Here is a 17,754-nt window from a genome sequence, read left to right on the forward strand (position 1 = left end):
CCTTATTTCCTATTCTGTGAAATCACTCTGAAGTTATTTTGGGGTAAGAGTTCCTCTTGGAAAAGAGCTGTTGGCATTGAGAGACTGGCGGTTCTCTGGTAAGGGGAGGGCATTTGATAAGATGGATAAAAACCAAACCAAAACAAAGCTTGAATTGAGTTCCACGTGAGAAGGAGGCAGTGGGTCAGGGGAGCAGTATAGATAGATGCCTTTCATTTTCGAGTACTTGTTGGTGAAAAGTCAGGTGGTGAAGTGTTCTCAGGAGTCCTAACCAACAAAGTGGACAGATACTGGTTTTTGTAAAAACTGGGTCCCTTGTGTGGCCTTCTGAGGAGGAAATGTGTGTAGAGCCCAGGGGTCTCATGCTAGTAGCATGAACTTCGACATTCTGACTGAGCGGGAACCTATTCTCTTAACCAGCAAGCTAGATCATAGGTCACAGAATCTATAGATCTTCCTCGATTTCTGATGGCATTACATCCCAATAAACCCACCATAAATTAATAATGTCCTAAGTAAAAAATGCTTTTTATTCACCTACTCTACCGGACATTATAGCTTAACCTAGCATCCCTTAAGCGTGTTCAGAACACGTACATAAGCCTACAGCTGGGGGCACCTGGGTGGTTCAGTGGGTTAAAGCCTCTGCCTTCGGCTCAGGTCATGATCTCAGAGTCCTGGGATCGAGCCCCACATTGGGCTCTCTGCTCGGCGGGGAGCCTGCTTCCTCCTATCTCTCTACCTGCCTCTCTGCCTACTTGTAATCTCTGTCTGTCAAATAAATAAAAATCTTTTAAAAAAATTAAAAAAAAAATAAGCCTACAGCTGGGCAAAGCTCCAGCACAAACCCTACTTTATAATATTGTATTGAAGATGTCAGGTAATTGATTGAATACTGTACTGAAATTGAGACACAGAATGGTTGTCTGGGTCTCGGCTGTTCACCCTCATGACTGTATGGCTGACTGGGAGCTGTGTCTCACTGCGGCTGCCCAGCCTCACGAGAGAGGAGCAGAGTATCTATTGCTAGATGGGAAAAGATCAAAATTCAAAACTCGGCATATGGCTTCTACTGAGTACCACTTTCACACCACGGTAAGATAAAAAAAAAAAAAAATCATAGGCGGAACCATCATAAGTTGGGGACTATCTGTATTCCCTTTTAGAAATTGAAAGTACCTAGAAGCGGGGAGACCATATGCCTGGTTTGTCAGGGCCAGTCCTGGTTTATGCCCGTGGTCCTGATGTACTTATTTATTTTATTTTTTTTTTAAATATTTTATTTATTTGTCAGAGAGAGAGAGGGAGAGAGAGCGAGCACAGGCAGACAGAATGGCAGGCAGAGGCAGAGGGAGAAGCAGGCTCCCTGCTGAGCAAGGAGCCCGATGTGGGACTCGATCCCAGGACGCTGGGATCATGACCTGAGCCGAAGGCAGCTGCTTAACCAACTGAGCCACCCAGGTGTCCCCCTGATGTACTTATTAATTATACTCCTTTCACTCCCAAGTGTCCCCTTTTAGACAGAGAATTGGAGGGTCACCCTTCCACAAGGCACTCTTCCCAGTTGAGGATTGTCAGCTTTTCAGAGATTACCCTTGCCTCCCACACTGCTGTCCCTCACTGCCCCTCCAGGAACAAAACATCATAAATTTTCGAAGAATACTGACTTTGGCTCTAAAAAACAACGTCCTGACCTGGAGCTAACCTGCTCCCAGGCCTGTGTGAGAAGCTCCAAAGTAGCATTCCAGTGTGTAAACCCGAGACTTGACTAAATTCACGTGCAGCCTGTAATCACCCTCTTAGATCATTTCCTTTTCTGATGGGTGGTGAACGTTGCTCTCCCCCATGGGATTATAAACTCCTCTGAGGCCAAGTGGATCTCTATTTCGTCGGCCATGCCTGCACCTGGACTCTGCATACAGTCCAATCGCTGCAATCAAAGGAGAAACCTCCACTCGGAAGCCCTCAAGCTTTCTGTTGGATAGTTAATGGTCCGGACATCAGCCCAAGGGCAGGCAGCCCAAAGGCAGTCTAGGGCACAGCAGGCGGCAGGTGCCTTGGGTGTCTGGGCAACAGGCCAGCCTGCCTCACAGGTGCAGCTGTCACCTGGGGGTGGCAGTTAGCTGGAATGAGAGTCACAAATACCACAAGCTCGGTTTTCCTCATGAACTGAGGGATCTCATTACACCAGCAGAAGGGATTAAGGCTGTAAGCTGGAGGTGTTTGTGTGTACCAGCTGGGAGATCCTGGAACCTTCTGCCATGTCTGGTTCTCACCCAAGTTTTCCTTGCCCCTGGCTGAGCATACCGGTGTGATTTGAGTTTTCCTTGCCTGTAGGAGAAACCGTGTTTCCTTATCATCAAATTCACTCCTCAAGGGAGCTGTATTTTAGGTCAAGAATCATCTGCTTGTTTAACAGAGATCAAACTTTTGATTCCACATGAGAGAGGTGAGGGCACATGCAAGCACCCGGGGGGACTGAAATCCACACTAGGATGACTAAAGGGTGAGAGGTTAGGGTGTCCAGAGAGGAATGAAAAGCACCAGGTAAACAGAAAACTTTCATCGAGGATCTTACTACTATGTGCCAGGCATTTGACCCTCATGGTCTTGCTCAGATTTCTATAGAATCCTACCAAAATGTGATAGATAACAAAAGTATTTGCCCCTGGGGTGCCTGGGTGGCTCCGTCAGTTAGGCGTCTGACTCCTGACAGCTCAGGTCTTGATCTCAGGGTTGTGAGTTAAACCCTGCATTAGGCTCCATGTTGGGTGTGCAGCCTACTTAAAAAAAAAAAAAAAAAAAAAATTTTGCCTCAATTACAGTTCAGGAATCAGAGTCTCAAAAAGATGAAAATAGTTTGCTGTAGATCACATAGGTAGCAACATAGTTCTCCAAGATTCAAATCCAAATGCATGTGACTTCAGAGAGAATGCTTTTCCTTGGTTCGGGGAAAAAAAAAAAAAAAGTGGCACATATGCAGTTTACATTCTAACAGTCCAAGCACTGAAAGGTTTTTAAATGGTGGCTTCTGTCTCCTCTCTACAACCTGGAGGCTAACACTGTCCACTCTTGTAATCAGTGCCATTGTCACTCTTGAAATCAGTGCCAATCCAATGTCAACGTCTTCCTCTTCTCTCCGGCTTCTAAATTACATGCTTAGACTGCTATCTTTTGATTAATCAATTTTAGATGTTATTTGTTGACTTTCTATTGTGCTGGAAGAAGTTGAAGCTCTCTATCATTCTCTTCAGTTTTTCCAATATCGCAGTTTTTAGTTAACTCAAGATGCAGTGCTCACATTTTGCTCATCATACACTACTGATGAGCCAAGGAATACACTCTGATCCAGTTATTGAGGCAATTTTTATTTTTCCTGCAACTCACTGCCACCTACCCATTTGCTTTGTTTTCTTTTTCTATTCACAGGTCTTTCCTCACCACTCAACAGCCTGGGATTACAATGTTCTTCGTGATGAAATCCACCAGATGCTCTAATTTCCTTTTCCCTTTATGCTTTCCTGTTAGCCCTCTGCTCCAATCTGGACTGGTTGTTCTCCAGGCCTGGGGATCCCTTTCCCTCTCTCTCCTGGCTCCTCAGCTCTCTCTTCTCATTCTCTTGTTTGCATGGAGCACTTTCTCTAGTAACTTCCTAAGGAGGGTGTATAGGAGGAAAGCCATTTTGAGATTGTGAATATCTGAAAATGTTCTTACTGTATACTTGATTGATAATTTGATTGGATATAGAATTCTAGATGGGCAGTACTTTTTACTAAGAATTTTGAAGGCATTGATCTTTTGTCTTCTAGCTTGCAGTACAGTTGTTGCCAAGTCAAATGTTACTCTTACAGACTCTTTCCTCTCTGTCTCTCTTTTTTAGTAGTTTTACATTTCATCCTGGTGTTTAAAATTTTTAAGTTGCACTCATTTCATTGGGTACTCACTTGGCTCTTTCAATTTGTCCTTCAGCTCTGGGAAGTTTTCTTTCCTTTTTTCCTTTTTTTTAAAAATTTTAAAAAGCTGTTTCTCTTAAGCATTTTTTTTCAGATAGGTTGACCATTACTGTTTTCATTTCACTTTCAAGAAATATTATTGTTATTATTATTATTTTTTAAAAAGATTTAATTTATTTATTTGTCAGAGAGAGATAGAGAGCGAGCGAGCACATGCAAACAGAGTGGCAGGAAGAGACAGAGAGAGAAGCAGGCTTAGAAATGAGTCAGTTGGAGAAAGACAGCTATCATATGATCTCCCTGATATGAGGAAGCGGAGATGCAACGTGGTGGGTAGGAAAAGAATAAATGAAACAAGATGGGATCAGGAGGGAGACAAACCATAAGAGACTCTTAGTCTCACAAAACAAACTGAGGGTTGCAGGGTGTGTGGAGGGGGAAGGTGGGTAGGGAGAGGGAGGTGGGGTTATGGACATTGGGGAAGGTTTGTGCTATGGTGAGTGCTGAGTGCTGTGAAGTGTGTAAACCTGGTGATTCACAGACCTGTACCCCTGGGGCTAATAATACATTATATAATAATTAAAAAATTAAAAAAGAGTTGGATACTTAACTGACTGAGGCTCTTGCCTGTAGGTTCTGCACTGTTCCATGACAGGGTAGTTCTACCTGAGAATTAGACTTCTAGATTCTTTTGCCTACAAGCATAAACTGGCTACTGGAGTTCTAGACAATGTGCAAGAGAAGGGCACTGGCACCCTCTCTAGTTAATAAGTAGATATTTACTCAATCTCTGTTTTCAGTGTTTCACCCCTGCCCGCCTCCCCTTGTAGGGTCCTTGATTTCAGAGCTCTTCTAGGTGTTCTCCAGAGAATAAACCTCCAGTCTACCACAAGGGTAGGAGAGGGGAGCAGAGGTTTAGGAATTTTTTACACAGATTTTCCAAAATCCTCCTGTTTTCAAGCTTGAAACCTCAGTCCATCTCTAGTTGTATTTGGTGCCTCTGATTTCTCAGGTTTCAGGAAGTCAATCAACTTCCTTCTTATTGGTACCAGCTTCTTAGCTTTCACCTCTCTCAATCCCATGATGTCAGTGACCTTCATCTTTCAGTTCTCTAAACTATGTAGTTTCCTGTTGCAATGTCTCTTAGTTTCTCTTTGTTTTGGGGAGATTTTTAAGAAATGAAAAAACAGAGGCATTCACCATCTTAGAAAAATTCTAGAGTCCCGGGCGCCTGGGTGGCTCAGTTGGTTGTGCCACTGCCTTCGGCTCAGGTTTTGATCCCGGAGTCCCGCAGTGGGCTCCCAGCTCTGTGGGGAGTCTGCTTCTCCCTCTGACCTTCTCCCCCCTCATCTCTCTCTCACTCTGTCAAATAAATAAATAAAATCTTAAAAAAAAAAAAAAGAAAAATTCTAGAGTCCCTTATCTTTTTTTTTTTTTTTAAAGGTTTTATTTATTTATTTGTGAGAGAGAGAGAAGGAGCAGAGGAAGAGGGAGGGGCAGAGAGAGGGGCAGAGGGAGAAGCAGACTCACTATTGAGCAGGGAGATGGACACGGGGCTCAATCCCAGGACCCTGAAATGATGATCTGAGCTGAAGGCAGACACTTAACTGACTGAACCACCCAGGCACCCCACCAGAGTCCCTGATCTTAACAACTAATATGCTATACTTCTGTGTGGATCCCCTAGGACAAAAGAAAACCCCCAGTGACAGGAATGAAAGGAAGAGGATCAATTTTTCTGCTCTACAGAGAGGGCTTTCTCCCTCCAGTGCATCTTCTCACTGAAGCCAAAGGGACTGTCTAAAAACATTGTCTCCCCATCAGTCTTCCATGGAAGGTCCTTCCATGCTTTGTCATGTTCACATTTAAGTCTCAGCATAGCAAAGCCCTTGTCACCTGGCCCCATCATCCAGTCTGCCTCCTGCTACACTACTTGCAGCTCCCAACATGCCAGTCCTTCACTCCACTCTGCACATCCTGTTCCAGGGAACCAGAAGCCCTTCTTTCATTGCACGGCTGGTAAGTTTCTCTGCACCCCTCGAAACTCACCTTCTGTGGTAAACCTTCTCTGATTCTGCTCTCTTTACCTCTTTCATTTTTCTGCTTTCCTTTCCCTTTTTTGCCCTGCCCCAGCTTGCCCCTGAGAGGTCAAACTGGTCACTGTCTACTCTGTGCTGCTAAATACCCTCCGCTCTATATTCTGTCAGAATGGAGGTGATGCAGAGACAGACATGTGAGGTTGGGAGCTTATCTAATTTTGGAGGGAAGGCAGATGACTCGAGGAGGTAACAGTAGGGAAGTTGAGCCTATTCAGCGGTCTCGGAATTCTGGTCATTCTTATTTCCCCTTCCAAATACCATGACTTCTATGTGTGGCCCCTGGAACTCTTTCCTGGTTCCCTTTTCCTTCTCCCTCTCCTCCTCCTGCCCTGATCATACATACACCTGGCAAGCAGTACAAAGCCTCATTTAGACCCATTCTGTAGCTTAGCCCTGAACTGGAGTAGAGAAACACTGAGCTTTAGCAGTATCTTGTTCCAATAAATTTATCTTTTTCCTAAATGGCACTGCTGTTTAAGCAAATACACAAAACAAAATGGGAGATGACAGCTGCATGCTGAACCCGACTGGACTTCCACAGTAAACAGGTATTCTGGACGCTAAGGCCCATACGTAACAATGGAAGACAGGTAAGATGGATCAAGATATTTCTATAGCAACACTGTAAAAGCACTAGTCAGCAGCTTTGTTATCCAAGCCCCACTCAACTTTAGATGAGCATGATTGACTCATTTGAATGTCCTCTCATTTCTTCCTTCCCACCCGTGGAGCAGAATTTTCTCTGATTCATTTGATGATAGATATGGAGCACCTACTAAGAGGTACACATTCTTATGCACTGAAGATGATGATGATAATGGCTACTCTTTGTTGATTATTTACTAAGCATTGATAATGGCTACTCTTTGTTGATTATTTACTAAGCATCAGGTATTTTGTTCGGTACTTTCTTAATCATCTCTTTTTTGTCTTCACAGCCCCCTATGAAGTAGGTACTATTGTTTACCCTGCTGGAGGACAGGAAAGTGAGAGAGAGTTTAACTGTCACGTTCACATGGTCATTGGTTTCAGGCCTGGTGACCCCTGAGTCTTGGCTCTTAAGCACTACATTCTTCGCTTGAGCCAAATCTGAATTCCTGTGCTAAGGGTAGCTGGCGACATGTCTCCCCAGTCTTCTGCTCTATCAAAGGAGCTAGTGACAAACTGAGGATTTTGGAGGGGAAGGGAATGGGGGACTGGGTGAGTCTGGTGGTGGGTACTAAGGAGGGCACATATTGCATGGAGCACTGGGTGTGGTGCATAAACAATGAATCTTGGAACACTGAAAAAATAAATTAAAAAAAAAAAAAAAAGGACCTACTGAATAGGATTAAGACAAGGGACAAGCAGAGGAGCCTCCACCTCCCTGACATTGTTCCAGGGTTTCTTGAGAAGCAGTGCTATGTCTGTGGACGGGGGTTATTTGGTTTATCTACTCGGCTGAGGCAGGAGTTTCCTCCCTAACACCCACTGCTTGGGGTGGGGGGTGTTAGCCCCTCCAGTGATGGCCTATTCTAGACAGCTCTAAGGATGCAAAACCTCCTGATTACATTGGTCCAGAGCCTTCCACCACCAGTTCTAGTTCTTTATCCACTTTTGTTTGAGAAATCCTTTTGATGCAATCTTTCTTTAAGCTCCTTTAAATCCATAGAATTTGGGTCATCTATCGTGACCTATTTTTTTAAAAATTATGGTTAAATATGCATAACAAAATTTCCTATCCTGCCCATTTTAAAATGTACGAGTCAGTGGTACTAAATACATTCACATTGTTGTGCAGTCACCACCACTATCCATCTCCGTAACTCTTTCATCTTGTCAAACTGAAACCCTGTACCCATTAAACAAGAATTCCCTGTGCTCCCCCGCTCCTGGCCCCTGGCAACACACCACTCTACTTTTTGTCTTTATGATTTTGACTACTCTATGTACCTTGTATACATGAAATCATATAGCATTTGCCTTTTTGCGATTGGCTATTTTTCACTTAACACTGGGTTCACTTGTGTTACAGCACACTGCAGCACTCTCTTCCTTTTGAAGGCTGAGTAATATTCCACTCTGTATACATACCACACTTGCCTACCCATTCATCCATTCTTGGGCACTTGGGTTGCTCCCACATTTTAGCTATTATGAATAACGCTGTTTTCAACATGAATATACAACTATCTCTTTGAGAACCTCCTTTCAATTCTTTTGGGCATGGTACCCAGAAATGGAATTGATGAATTACATAGTAATTTTATTTTTCATGTTTTGAGGAACTGCTGTACTGTTTTCCACAGTGGCTGAACCAGTTACTTCCCACCCACAGTGCATGCAGGTTCTAATTTCTCCACATCCTCATCAGCGCTTGTTGTTTGCTCTGTGTGTGTGTGTGTTTAATAGTAGCCATCCTAATGAGTATGAAGTGGTATTTTACTATAGTTATGATTTGCATTTCCCTAATGATTAGTGATGCTGAACATTTTTTCATGCGCTTGTTGGCCATTTGTAGATCTTCTTTGAAGAAATGTCGATTCAAGTACTTTGCCTATATTTGAATCAGGTTGGTTGGTTGTTTTTTTGTTATTAAAGTTTAGGAAGTCTCTATACATTCTGAATATGAATCTCTTCCAAGATATATGATTTGCAAAAATTTTCTCCCATCCTGTATGTTGCCTTTTACTCTGTTGATAGTGTCTTTTGAGGCACAGAATTTTGAAAGTTTTATGAAGCCCACTTTGCCTATTTTTTCTTTTGATACCTATGCCTTCAGTGTCGCATTCAAGAAATCAGTGCCAAATCCAATGTCATAAAGTTCTGTTTTATGTTTTCTTCCAAGAGTTCTATTATTTTAGGTCTTAAATTTAGTGTTTTGTTTTGTATTTGAGACAGAGAGAGAGAGAGAGCAAGGTAATGGCAGGGGCATATGAAGAGAGAGAATCTCAAACAGGCTTCACACTCAGTGCTGAGCCCAGCATGGGACTCCATCTCACGACCTTGAGATCATGACCTGAGCTGAAATCAAGAGTCAGACGGATGCTTAACCAACTGAGCCACCCAGGTACCCCTAGGTCTTTTTTCCATTTTGAGATAGTTTTTGTACAAGCATGTTAGATAAGGGTCCAACTTCATTCTTTTGGGTATTCAGTTTTCCCAGGACCATTTGTTGAAATTTGTTGAAAAATTGTCCTTTCCCCAATGAATAGTCTTGGCACCCTTGTCAAAAATCATTTGGCAATGATTAACATTGACAAGGGCTTACTTCTGGGCTCTCTATTCTATTTCACTGGTCTATACGTCTGTCTTCATGTTAGTACCATATTGTTTTGATTATTATAGCTTTGTAGTAAGTTTTGAAATTAGGAAGTGTAAATCCCCCAGTTTCATTCTTTTTCAAGATTGCTTTGCAGGTGCCTGGGTAGCTCAGTGGGTTAAAGCCTCTACCTTCAGCTCAGGTCATGATCCCAGGATCCTGGGATTGTGTCCCACGACAGGCTTTCTGCTCAGCGGGGAATCTGCTTCCCTCTCTCAATGTCTCTGCCTGCCTCTCTGCCTACTTGTGATCTGTCTGTCAAGTAAATAAATAAAATCTTAAAAAAAAAAAAAAGAGTGCTTTGGCTATTTGGGGTCCCTTGAGGCTCCATATGAATTTTAGGTTAGGTTTTCTTCTGTATTCACAAAATATGTCATTGGGATTTTGATAGGGATTGCATTGAATCTATAGGTCTCTTTGGGTAGCAGCATTATTTTATTTTAACAATATTAAATCTTCCAATCTGTGAACATGGGGTGTGTTTTCATTTATTTATGTCTTCTTTAGTTTCTTTCATCTATGTTTTCTAGTTTTTATTATACATGTCTTTCACCTCCTTGGCTAAGTTCATTCTTAAGTATTGTATTCTTTTTCATGTTAGTGTTTTTGTAATTATCTTTTAGATTGTTCATTGTTAGTGTATAGAAATACAACAGATTATTGTGTGTTGTCTTTGTATCCTGCTACTTTGCTGAATTCATTTATTAGTACTAACAGTTTTGCTGTCTTAAGGATTTTCTTAAATAAGCTTATATTATTTTTAAAGTCTTTGACTGAAGGTTTCTGAAGGTTTTTCTTTCTTTTTTTTTTTTAAAGTAACATTGATCATTCTTTATACTTCTCATAAGTATTTTGAAGACAACCCAGAACTGAGGGGTAGGGGAGGAGCAAGAGCTAATAGAAATTCTGTATCTTCTAGATTTGAGGTCATCTGTGAATTATACAATAAATCATAATATATTTTGAAGATAGAAAGCCCCAATCAAATTTTAGTTTTCAGCATCTGAAACAGCGTTATGAGGAAGGAGAAAGGTAGAAGTGTTTATATGTGTGAGTGTGTGTAAGCTTGAAAGAGTTACACAAACATGTTTATTTTCCTCAAGTCCACACACCCTCCCCCAGGAGACTTCTAACTGACAAAGGGGGCTTTTAAGGCAGAGGAGAAAAGCCAAACAGAAGGGCCCCATATGGATTTCTGAGTTTTAATAGTGAAGCATGCAATCTTGAGGGCCAGATGGGATACTAATGTGAAAAAAATTCAATAATGACTTCAACAGAGATTGCTGTGAGAAAGGTCCTAATCCAGTTCACAGCTAATTATGACTCTCACGAAGCTGGTGAATCTGCTGCCCAGATCAGAATAATATGTGCTAAGTCTAAGCATCCCAGGGGAACTGTATACCTCTCTAAAGTTAGTCATACATCTTTGAGGGGCCAGAATTTAGAGGTTCATTCAATGAAGTTTGTTGATGCATCGAATATGCCACACACAGATCTCAGGGCTAGAGGTCTGGCAGCGAATGAAGCCCCTGGTGCATGGAACTTTCATGCAACTGGGAGAGACAGACAATAGTCACATAAACCTGTCCTGTGTCAGGAGGTACAGTCCTATGAAAAGCAGTCACCCATGAGATGAATGGTAAGGGGTGAGGTGATAATGTCTGAAGACATTTTGATTGTCATAACCTGGTGGGGGGGAAGGGGAGGGTACTACTGGCATGTCCTGCATAAAGGCCAAAGATGATACCAAACATCCTACAGTACACGGAACAACTCCATATGGCAAAGAATGAATGCACTGAAGATGTCAGCAGCCATCAAGATATGTGGATATCTGCAAACAGGGTAGATCCCAGGCCTCTGGACTAACCTTGGGGCATCGGCTCAAGCCTGTTGACAGACTTAGTCAGATGGTTTCAAGGCCACATGGTGATTTATTCAAGCAACATTAAGTAAATGATTCCTGTAAGCCTGTGGTATAAGACGAAGTAAGGATACAAGATGTGGTCCCTGCCATCAAAGACTTTACAGCTTAGGGAGGATGGAAGGTGTGAAAACAAATACATGCAAGGTGACAGGGCCAGAGTGGGTAGAAATTAAATGATGCGAGGGAAAGAAATCAAATATTGCTGGAGTGACCCAAATAGGTTTAACGTATGACGTATCCTTTCAACTGGGCTTTCAGAGTGAGTAGGCTTTAGACAGTTAGGGAAGGAGAGGATCTGCTCGGTAGAGGGTAAGAATTGAGAACAGGTAAAAAAGTAGGCAAAAGTAATATTAACAACTGACACCTAGTAAATCCCCTCTATAGGATAGGTGGGGCGCCATGCACTTCATCGCGATGAACAACCGTGGTCTAAACTGAAAACTGGTAGATAGGGAAGTCTCTGCTGAAGCCCAGCAGGACCCAGAGTCATGGGAATTCCCCTTATCCATCTCAAAAAGAATGAAACTTGGGGAGTGTTACCTGGGGTGAGTTGCATAAATACCGAAGAAGTTCACCAATATACTGAATGACAGTGACATTATACTTCCTGCAGTCATCCCAGAACTGGCTGGCTGAAAATTTGCTCCGCAAGACAATAGTAGAACCTACAGAGAAGTGTATATAAAGTGTTAAAAAAGAATTGCTATGAAAAACTCCCTGGTTGTATTTGTCATTTTTTGAAAGGTAGAAATTTAAATTGAATTATATTCACAACCGAGTTTTGAGTACTGGTTATAGTCAAGATGAAAACCAATAAGGCATGGTTTTATTCCACAGAGGCTTTCAATCTGGTGGGCGACAGACACATGCAGACGTCTTTCTAATAAAAGTCAGTGTGCAATAAATAGGGTGTTCAAATGAATCTCTAAGGGAATGTGAATGAGGGGGTGTGTGTGTATTAATTCGGGTGCTTGGGGATAAGTGCTGAGAAGGGCATATTTTGGAAGAGGTAGGACTTGAATTATGTCTTGAGCAATGAATATGAAGAAAGATGAGAGAATTCCAGGCAGAGGAAACAATGTGAAACATAAAGACAGGACAGTCCAGAAGGCGCGGAAAGATAGCCAAGACTCAGCTGGATCGTGACTGGAGTGGTGAAGAGTGGGTGAGTCATGGGAGAGGAACCTGGAGAAGCAGCTAGGGGTGCCATCATGGAGAACTTGGAAGTGCCAAGTGGAAGAGTCAAACTTAACTCTGCAGGCAATGGAGTAGTAGGGTCTTGAGCAAGCAGGAAAATTGTTCTTTGATGGGTGAGGTAGACATAATGGTTCCCAAAGATGTCCCTGTTCTAATCCATAGGACCTGTGAATATGGTACCTTACATGGCAAAAAGGACTGTGTAGAGGTGATTAAATTCAGGATTTTGACATGGGAAGATCACAGTGGATTACCTGGGTGGGCCCAGTGAAATCACAGCTGTCCTTATAATAGGAAGGCAAGCAGGTCAAGGGCAGAAGAAGATGGGATAATGGAAACAAAATGTTGTAATGATGTGGTTTGAAGACCGAAGAAGTGGCCATGAGCTAAAGCCTCCAGAAGCTGGAAAAAGCAAGGAAATGGATTCTCTCCTAGAGCTTCTAGAAGGGATGCAGCCCTGCCGACACCTTGGTTTTAAGACTTCTGACCTTCAAAACAGCATTAAAACTTGTATTCCTTTAAAGCCACTAAGGGCACCTGGGTGACTCAGTGGGTTAAAGCCTCTGCCTTCGGCTCAGGTCATCATCCCAGGGTCCTGGGATCGAGCCCCACATTGGGCTCTCTGCTCCTTGGAGAGCCTGCTTCCTCCTCTCTCTTTCTGCTTGCTTCTCTGCCTACTTGTGATCTCTCTCCATCAAATAAATAAATAAAATCTTAAAAAAAAAATAAAGCCACTAAGTTTGTGGTAATTTGGTACAGTAGCATTAGGAATAGCAATAGCAATAGGAAATCAACATAATGGATAAAAATAATATATATCAGACCCAACCTAACTATAGGCATGAAATGTAGTAAAGTGAAATTAAAAACTCAATTTTTTTTTCATGCTATTAGTTTAGCTTTATTCCTAAGTATACAAAAGTCCACTGTTTTAGAAGAGGAAACATTTTTTAAAATACTATTTTTTCTTCTTTAGAATGTATCTATGGGAAGCACCTGGGTGGCTCAGTGGGTTGAGCCTTTGCCTTTGGCTCAGGTCATGATCTCAGGGTCCTGGGATAGAGCCCCACATCGGGCTCTCTGCTCAGCGGGGAGCCTGCTTCCTCCCCCACCCCCCACCTGCCTCTCTGCCTACTTGTGATCTCCATCTGTCAAATAAATAAACAAAATCTTAAAAAAAAAAAAGTACATTGCTATCACCTCAAACGTCTTATTTAAAAAAAAAAAAAGAATGTATAAGCAAATGTGTGAGTAATGGAGTTTTCCCTTTGGGACCTCAGAGGCCCTCTGCACTTGATGAACCCAAGTATATGACAGGTCCCATCAGTCATTCCAGGTCAGTGTGGAGGTGGGTACTGATGCTGGGGTAAATATTTTATAACTGACCAATACATTGGTGAGGGAAAGACAGAGAGGTTTGGGCCATAACACAGGCACATACATATGTATATGCATACATGTTATTATATATATGTTTATTATTAGTTAAAATGAAATGTCACATGGAAGAAAAAATTAGGGTCTTTTTGTTTGTTTGTTTGTTTTGTTTTTTTAGCTTAGAGAGTTAGAGATGGCTTTCTGGGAGAGGTGGACGTTAGACTGAGCCTTGATGTATACAAAGGGCATAAAGACTACTGAAAGGAGGCAAGATGGCAACTCTAATTTGTATGGTAAAATTTTGGAAGGAAAGAGAAGGGACGGAAAGCAGGTATCCTGACAAGAGCTGAAGAGCTGTGGGAGCAGAGAAGAAAAAGTAGGATGAGAACAACTAAGGGGGAAGTTTAAATCAGATGCTGACAGAGATCTACATGCAGATTTCTGAAGATGGAAATTACAGAGGGCACTTACTTATGGGACCTAAGAATCAAGTGTCTTGACCTGGATGAACACCCAGAACATTTTGAGGAAATTTCCTCCTTGATATCCTGAAAACTGTAGCACTCTATTATCAGATAAGCAGGCATGGGAAAATATAAATTATTCTAGATACTTGCTGGTGATGTGGGAGCCAAATACCCTTGTTCCTAACATAGAATCAAATGCCGTTCCTGGCAGACAGGAAAGTCGCCGACTTTGTATTACTTTCCCCGTGGAGCATGTGTGGCTGTGTACCAGACTCCAGTGCCTTTAGAGAAAAAGCTTACCACACAGGATACATCCGTGGAGACCAATCATTAGCGCAGCACTGTGGTACAAGGGCAGGGTGGTATAAATGACATCATCTTCCTTAATCCCGCTGGCACTGACAAAGCCAGTCCCATACCACAGGCGTTGGTGATTGATCGTCGCAGCTTTCGGGAGACCTTTGCAAAGATACAAGAGAAGGCAGGGTGAGCCAAGATTGGCCATTCGCAGACATGTTGTCTGGGAGAGAGATCTGGCTTAGGAAGATCCATGGTCCAGTGCTTAGAGAATTGCATGGGGCCATAATCAGTTACACCAAGAGTCAGCAGATTTTCTTCTGTAGGAGACCAGAGAGTCCATGTTTTAGGCTTTGCACAGTCATACAGTCTCTGGTATAAATACTCAACTCTGCTATTGTAGCTGATAATAGCCAGCCATATAAAAGAATGAATGTGGCTATGTTCTGAGAAAGCTTTATTTGCCACAACAGGGAGGGGAGGCTGTATTTGGCCCACAGACCACGGCTTGCTGAACTGAGTTAGATGGTTACTCCAGTAGTAATTTGAAGAGAAAGGCATGAATGTCTGATGAATTTTTGCTCTACACCTGTCATCTTGCAAGGTATTTTCAAAAATTCAAATATTTCTCATAATGAACAGGATCAGTAAAATTATATTCTCTAATCCACAGAGGAGAAGGCTGAGATTCAGAGAGATTGAATACTTTTCCATTCCTATCACTTTTCTTCATAACCACTTTTATTAATTTCTTAGCTCCTCTTCTAGAATGTTTTTATATAAATACAAGCAAATAGGAAGAGTTGCTTATTTTGTTCTTGCCCTTTCCTCCATTAAAAAAATGGACAAACTTCTGCATTTTTCCCTCTCTGCTTAACACTGGATGATTGAGAACTGTCCGTATTTATACAATTAAACTTTCCTTATTCGTTCATTCATTTATTCTCTCCTTCTCTCGGTTGCATCAAGTCTTTGTATTTATGTGTTATAATTTATTTAACTCTTTTGCTATTCCAGCCTGGTCCACATGCTAGTTTATCCTATGAGTGATGCTGTATTTGTAGAATAAATTTGCTGAAGTGAGACTGTAGGGTCAAAAGATAACATATCTTTGTAATTTTGATAGGTAGCGCCCTATTGCCAGTTATAAGGGCTGTCCCAATCCACTCTCTCACCAGCAACATCTGAGTGGACCTGATCCTCATAGCCTTGCCTAGGTATGCTCTCAAATGTTGGAGTGTTTGCCAAATTGAAAGGTGAAAAACGGTATCTCGGTGTAGTTTTAGTATATTGCATTTTCTTAAATATAATTTATATAGCATATTTGCAAAACACTATTAAAAGGATTTATTTATATTGTTTCTCATGGAAGGTGACGCAGTCATGGGGAGGTCCTGAAGCCATTATTAAGGGGCTAGGGCTAGAGGTTAAGACGTTAGTAGGTAAATGGACTTTTTTTTTTTTTTTTTAAAGATTTTATTTATTTATTTGAGAGAGAGACAGTGAGAAAGAGCATGAGCAAGGAGAAGGTCAGAGGGAGAAGTGGACTCCCCATGGACCTGGAAACCCAATGCAGGACTCAATCCCGGGACTCCACATGACCTGAGCCGAAGGCAGTTTTCCAACCAACTGAGCCACCCAGCTGTCCCTGTAAATGGACTTTTTAAGGAGGAAGGCAGTCCATTGTAGACTCAGATCCTTCCATACTTACTTGATGGCACCTTAGCTAGGTATGGCCTAAGTAATAGCAACTCATTATAAAGTAAAGCAGTGTGGTCAGAAACCTGTCATAACTGTGAACACAATTCAAAATTCATTTTCTTTGACAGTGGGCCAATGGCATTATGTTAGTATTAATGTTCCATTCTACACTAATATTAAGAAATATAAGAAAGCATTGATAATCAATTGTATTCACCACAGAAAATAATTGTACAGATAGTAAAAACTCTAAAAAAACATATATATTTTAAATCATTTTTTAAAAGATTTTATTTATTTATTTGGCAGAGAGAGAGAGAGATCACAAGTAAGCAGAGAGAGAGAGGGAAGCAGACTCCCCGCTGAGCAGAGAGCCCAATGCGGGGCTTGATCCCAGGGCACTGAGATCAAAACCTAAGCTGAAGGCAGAGGCTTAACCCACTGAGCCCCTAAAATATATTTTTAAAAAGGAAATACATATCTTTCATTGCTTTGAGGTATTTTCAGAAATTTCCCAATTTAAGATTTTGTATTAATGAAGAAAAAAGAATATATGGTAACTATTACATAATTTTGTACTAATGACTGAGGAACAGGGAAAACATCTTGTTTTCCAATTGCTTAAGTGAGTTCTTTTTTTTTTTTTAAACTTCTTTTTAAAGGCTTATTTATTTGAGAAAGAGGGAGAGAGAAAGAGAGAGAGAGCAAGCACAAGTGGGAGGGGCAGAGGGAGAAGGAGAATCTCAAGCAGATTCCCTGCTGAACACAGAGCCCAACACTGGGCTTGATCTCATGATCCTGAGATCATGACCTGAGCTGAAACCAAGAGTCACATGTTTAACTGACTATGCCACCCAGGTGCCTCAAGTTCTTTTAATTAATTTTTACAAGAGTTACTTAACAAATATTTTATTTAGAGATAAGAAGAAAAGCAAAATAAACATCAACCCAATCACCTTCCAATTAAATATAAATTCAGAATTATGGGATTAAATTAAGGGGAGCTCAATGTCTTTTTCTCCCTAAAGTGGGTTTTATATTTGACTGCCAAAAACTACATTGTGAAGTTCTATTCTTGTGTAGCATTAACTAGAATTCCCTATAACTAACTGAGGGCTGACTTTTCTCAATTATTTCCCAAAGTTCACAACTTAATTTTACCATTCTATTAAGAAATGAGGATAAATGAGGATAAATTCCCATATATTAAGGTACTGTCTGTATGTTGGGGAAGCATTTGGTTAACTATGTCATCCCACCATTCTGATGGCGTGGCAATATATATAACTTCTGACAGAAACAGGATAGACAAGCTTTGGGCACTGGATTTAATATGTCATGCCCAGTCTCCCTTCATTTACTTAAAGAAAATACTTAATAAAAGTAAGTGTACAAAAGGGAGCCCATCTTGAGGTTAAACTCAGGTCTAGGAATT

General features: G+C 41.5%; 2 protein-coding genes across 4 annotated transcripts in view; one reads left to right on the forward strand and one right to left on the reverse strand.

The window, feature by feature from the left end:
• The window catches only part of GABPB1 (GA binding protein transcription factor subunit beta 1), a 975,210-nt gene that overhangs the window by 131,708 nt on the left and 825,748 nt on the right, over window positions 1-17,754 (forward strand). The window lies entirely within an intron of this gene.
• Window positions 1-17,754, reverse strand: part of SLC27A2 (solute carrier family 27 member 2) — a 45,678-nt gene that overhangs the window by 15,642 nt on the left and 12,282 nt on the right. The window contains exons 3-4 of the mRNA XM_082734786.1: window positions 14,622-14,780; window positions 11,821-11,945 (exon numbers count right to left, since the gene is read on the reverse strand). Coding sequence (XP_082590912.1) covers window positions 11,821-11,945; window positions 14,622-14,780 — 284 coding nt within the window. The remainder of the gene's footprint in view (window positions 1-11,820; window positions 11,946-14,621; window positions 14,781-17,754) is intronic.

Source organism: Mustela nivalis, assembly GCF_964662115.1.
Source record: "Mustela nivalis genome assembly, chromosome: 6".
Lineage (NCBI taxonomy): Eukaryota > Metazoa > Chordata > Mammalia > Carnivora > Mustelidae > Mustela > Mustela nivalis.